The 6,000-nt window shown below is 32.5% G+C and overlaps 1 protein-coding gene across 1 annotated transcript in view; it reads left to right on the top strand.

Annotated features, from left to right (window-relative positions):
- The first annotated feature begins 1,700 nt into the window (after positions 1 to 1,700).
- The window catches only part of LOC145256228 (uncharacterized), a 162,412-nt gene continuing 158,112 nt past the window's right edge, over positions 1,701 to 6,000 (top strand). The window contains exon 1 of the mRNA XM_080114853.1: positions 1,701 to 2,912. Within this exon, the coding sequence (XP_079970979.1) occupies positions 2,782 to 2,912 (131 nt within the window). The 5' untranslated portion in view covers positions 1,701 to 2,781. The remainder of the gene's footprint in view (positions 2,913 to 6,000) is intronic.

Genomic DNA, 6,000 nt, shown 5'->3' with positions numbered 1-6,000 from the left:
TCTTCCTGGAAAGAATAGTACATAAATGTAGCGATTAATTCGAATAAAACAAAGTATTGAAAGCTTTTATCGAACTCTGAAAGATAATTGACAATTTGCTTTATCTAGTACTAGCCTGGGTGTTCGGCGTTGCCCGGGTGTTTGGAGGTGTGTGTTGAGCAAAAAAAAAAAAAAGTGGTTGTAGGCAGGCAGACTCAAACCCGTACCACGAAGGAGGAAAAGAACGTGAAAAAAAAAACGTAACGTCTGTGCTGTTACGCCCATTGGTGAACGTCAAAATTAAGGCTATTCAATCAAAAAGAGTGGATGCCTTGCGAAAATATCGGCGAAAAAAAGCGACCCCTCTTTGTAGAAAAGTGCCCAGATGATGGTGAAGGAATTAATGTTTTTGGCCATTTTTCGATATTTGTCGTCCGAAGGGTCGACCTTCAAAACGATATCAATCTCGTGAAAATCTGTAAAAAGTTTTAGACATACATACATGCATACATACATTGAACAGACAGGTGAGATTTATATTAGAGATGTAATATCAAACTACACACATGACTGTCCTTGTGTCTCCATTTCTGTTGCGAGGTTCTGAAAGTTTGCCAACATCAATTTTTTTTTCTTCAATGCTATGCAATCTACCCACAATGTCTTTGAGATTGACGTAACGGGCATCCCTACAATAGAGTGTGTTAATTATCTCCACTGGAAAATTGTAAAACGCTGAGTATTCAATGTAACAGCAAATCTGGGGAACGTGTATCAGAAAGTACAGTTGGAAAATGACTATGCGGTTCCTATAACTACGTACCAAGAAGACGGGGCTATAAGACCTGACATAGTGATATGGGACAAGGGGGAGAAAGTAATAAGCAAGTGTCCTTAATGATGCTGGGCTTAACAGAGCTTAGAGTGAGAAGATAGCAAAATATTAATACCCTATGTATGATATGAAAAGAAAATGGAATCTTAAGAAGATATCCATCATTCCAGTAATTATAGGAGCAACCGGACTTATGAAAAAAGATTTTTTAAAAAAAACTACCTGTCGAATATACCCGGTGGACCAAGTGCAAGAGAAATTGCACTCCGAGGAATGGTTAGAATTTTCCAAAATAAATGTTTTAGTTTGAGTCACTGGAATAGTGAGTGAATGTAAGGATGCCTCATCATCATAAAAACAAAACGATTAGAAACACACACACACACACAATCATCTACATACAGTACTGTTTCGCTGTATCACAGCTCGTCAATGTGGTTAGTTTAGCAACTACCTCAAGTAAGGTTTGAAATAGTCATTAACAGATCGACTATCCCGCTCTGTCACAGATTTTTAGTGTGGCTAGAAAAGCAAGCGTTTCAAGACGGGGCAAATCGATAACTCTAACTATTAGATTATTGAAATTTTAAAGTTTTTATTAACAGTATCAGCTAGAGATAGATAGATAGATAGATAGATAGATAGATAGATAGATAGATAGATAGATAGATAAAGAGAGAGAGAGATTGATATTTAAAGATATGCACACATAGACATATGCGTTTATATATATATATATATATATAGATAGATAGATAGATAGATAGATATGATTGCACAGTGAAAGAAAGAGTAAGGTAGATGAAAAGATTCGTTAAAGTATGTTTCATAGTTGGAGAGGTCGATGAAGAGATAGTTGCTTACATATATAGATAGCGGTCGAGAGAGAGAGAGAGAGAGAGCGAAAGAGAGAGAGAGCACGATTGCGATAGCGAGCGAAAGAGGTGGGAGAATCGTGATAAGCAAGTCGGTATTCTAACGCATGCAGTTGCGCACACTGTGCCTAAATGAAAAAGCTGGGGCCACCTACATAAATATATCAGCGCGAACCTAGAGCACCTTGCACGGTGCGTACGCCCATCTGTTCGCACACAGACCATGCGAGTGTGTTTTATATTTATCAGCATAAATATATACCTTTGCGCATCTCTATGCATGTAATTAGAATTGTTCGACGCTGGTGTTTCGTAGGAGACCCGAAACGCACCGCGAAGTCTTTCTTACACTTAGGTAACTTTTCCTAAGGTTTGTTTCTGTTTTTTATTTATTTATTTTTCATTTCTATCTTAAATTCGAATTGAAGTTTTAAAGAAAAGAAAAATAAATAAAATAAAATAAAATAGCATGATAAAAGCATATATTGAAAAAAAAGCTAAAAAAAAAAACAACTTTAAATTATTTTTAAATATTTATACCGACCCATAAAACAATTTAAAAAAAAAAAAAAAAAACATTCACGGTATATCAAGTCTTTTTAGGACTCGTTTAAAAGTTCATACCAAATTTATAAAAAGTTGATTATTAAAAGTGAAACTAGTGGGGTTTTTTTTTTGTTTGTTTGTTTTTGTTTGTTTGTTTTTCGGGGCAAAATATATCTACCCTTATCTATTCCTCCGTTTGCGTGTAGTAGTACGTAAACGAAAATATCTGAGAGGATCTGAGTTCGACGTAGACGATTCCAAAATCAGCGACGGTATACTTTAAACTCATCGCGCACCTGCTGAAACGAAACGAACTGAAAGAGAAAGAAAGTTATAAAAAGAACAAAACAACAACAACAACAACAAAAACAGACACACACAAAAAAATAGCAATATAAACAAACATCTTGCAGAAGGGGGAAAAAGAAAAAAAAAAAAACGGTGGCATCTAAAAGAATTCTTCGGAAATTCCTGCGAGGAGGGAAACCGATTTGAATGAGTAACATTAGATTACCCAGTCTACAGGAAGAATATTCTTTTTAAAAAATGCGGGAAAGATTAGTGAAAGCCCGACCCCACGACTGGATTATCCCCAAGAAGATCATCCTCGGATTATTCATAGCTGGTATCGTCATCGGTATACTAGGGATAATCCTTATTTCCATCGGAAGTCCGACGTAAGTAATTATACTTTTCTTTTCTTTTTTTCCACCCCATTCATTTTATAGACGAAGTGTTTAATATAGAATTACGTATCTTTAACTCGATACGTTTTATTTTTTTGATCGTTGAGAAAAAAAATCACTTGAAAGTATTTATATGTCCGTCTGTTATTCTGTTCGTCTGTCTATGGCCCTCTTCCCCTCCTCTTTTCTTCTCTCATCTTTCTATCACTTTGTATCTCTCTCTCTCTCTCTCTCTCTCTCTCTATATATATATATATATATATATATATATATATATATATATATATCCATCTATCTATCTATCTATCTATCTATCTACTAAGTTATAGAAATATGTGACAAGTAAGATTCTTTTGCGTTTCATCCCCGTAGGGAATCGTCAGGCTGAAACGCAGAAGATTCTGTGCGGCTTGGTTGTCATATGTTTTCATAACTTACTACCTGGCTCTACCCGTGTATATTAAGCATCAGTTAAGTAAACACTGAAAAAAATGTAAACTTCTTGTTGAGGCGCCCTCTAAAATAATTTCTCTCCAATTTTCCATCATCATTGCGTGATCTCACCTAATGCCCAGTTTTATCCTTGAATGGTCTCTGGACCTTGATAAACGGTGATTCTAAATGTATAAATAATATATATATATTTCCTTGTAGCATCTTATGTGGATGCATGAAATGATAATATCTATTCATTTATCTATATAGTTGGTAATAAAAACATGTGGCAATTAACTACACAGCATCTACTGCGTTTTATCCCCGTAAGGAATCGCCAGGCTAAAACTTGGAAATTCTGTGCAGCTTAAATGATATTTTCATAGGTTACTACATGGCTCTACGCGCGTATTGTGCACTGAAAAATTTATACATATTATATCTCCTTAATACATTTTATGTGAATACATGAAATAAGAATATTTAACTATCTATCTATTTCTTTAGAGGGTGAGATAGAGGGAGAGAGGGAGGAAGAGAGAGAGAGGTGGGGGAGAGAGAAGTATAAAAAATGTTAAAATAGATAAATCTTTGCATTTTCTTCCTATCTTATTTGTTAACGTATAGGAATACAAAATGATTTTTTGAATATCATTTTGCAAAAAAAATAGAAAAACTTTTTTTTTTTCTACAAGCTGTGTCACGGAAAACAGATGTTTTTTTCAGGAGAACGAAACTGCGAATATGTCAACAAAAAAATTATAACGTACATAAAAAACCCTACGCAAGGAGAGCAAGGTGCGTTCTAAAATATCCATTCCATGTGAATCACCCTGTATCAGAACATTTTTTTTTACCATTTCTTTCATCTTTCTTCAGTGTGAGTGTATATATATATATACATATATACATATATATACACACACATATATATATGCACACACACACACACATATATATATACACACATACACACACACACACACACACATATATATTGTAATTAAGGTTACGTTTGTATTCACATGGTAAAAATCAATTTGAACCTGTAACAGTGCTGAATAAAATCCAGCTATTTATTTACAATAATACTTTTTTTTATATATACAAAAATCAAAGAGTTGTAATAAGGCTTACATTTTTGCAACGAATTTCATGACTTCCTTCAAATTTCCCGCCGATTTTGTCTGGAGTTACTCGTGTGGAATTATCGATTCCTAGCATCATTTACCAGGGATGCAAGTAATAAAAAGTATGAACGCGAATATATATATATATATATATATATATATATATATATATATATATATATAAGATTAATTGTATAAATTTTTATCGAGTGCTTGATAACAGCAATCATAACATTACGTTCACAATTGTCGTATTACACTGTATATCAACAAGGTGAGTCTAATATGATATGCTCAGCATAATAATAGCTTATCTTTAAATAGATGCAATCTGTTGGGAAGAGAGTTGCATAAACAAAGATAATTATCTAATATATCATTATCATATACTTTTATTTTTTTTACGCACAGGAAACATTTTTTAGTGATCCCATTATAAAATATTAAAAGTAGCCCAGAAAAATCTAGCAGAGACGAGGATTATTGGAAGGAACTGTTTTGGAATAATAACTACTGTTATATATGTATATATGTGTGTGTGTGTGTATATATATATTATTTATATGGCATTATCTTCACTGTATATGTAAATTAAACACCCGTGTATATATATATATATATATATATATATATATATATATATATATATATATATATATATATATATATATATATATATATATATATATATGAAATAAAATTGAGGTGGAAGGACCTGGATACTCAACGTTTCGCCCGATTTATGCGGGCTTCTTCAAGATGGATGGTCATTGACGAGAGAGTCGGGGGATTGGGGCTATATATAATGATGGGGGAGAGCAACGTGTTTTCCTTATGTAAATTAGATGTCATATATACATATATATACATTTTATGAGAGAAAAATTTTTTTAGAGTAAACTAGTGTAGTGGATTACGTCTAAAAGTTAAAATATCGTAGAGATTTTAAAAAAATGCGTTTGGAAATATAACGGTGATAGATTAAGTAAATAAAATTACACGCGATTACGAAAGAATTTTTTTTTTTTTTGATTAGAAATTATTGAATTGGGATAAAATAGCGTAGTAACTTAAAAGATGGTGTCTAAAAATAAGATTAGGAGGTGATAAAATGGAGTCTAAAAATAGATCATGATAAAATAAAATACAGTAAATAAGTAAAATGAATTGTATTTTATTTTATCATTATCTATTTTTAGACTCCATTTTATCACCTCCTATTCTTATTTTTAATTAAAGAAACGGTTGAAACCATTGTCAAAAGGGAAAATATGATGGAAAAAAATGAAATTTGCTTAATTCGAAACCTTAACCCTGATCTAATAATTATTTAAAAAAAAAAAAACATTTTCACCTGGTCAAAATGATAAGACCACTGATAATTTATCTAACAAAAGGCAATTATAAATTACTAAAAAGGGTCTCAGTATTTAGTATAGCCTCCATTATTACGAATTACTTCAAAAATTCTCTTCGGCATGCTTGCGGCTAAGTTTTTTATCAGTCGCGAAGGA

This window comes from Euprymna scolopes, chromosome 32 (genome assembly GCF_053919585.1).
Source record: "Euprymna scolopes isolate OS-2025 chromosome 32, ASM5391958v1, whole genome shotgun sequence".
NCBI classification, from domain to species: Eukaryota; Metazoa; Mollusca; class Cephalopoda; order Sepiida; family Sepiolidae; genus Euprymna; species Euprymna scolopes.
Note: the sequence above shows the minus strand (reverse complement) of the source record. Positions and strands in the feature narration are given on the sequence as shown.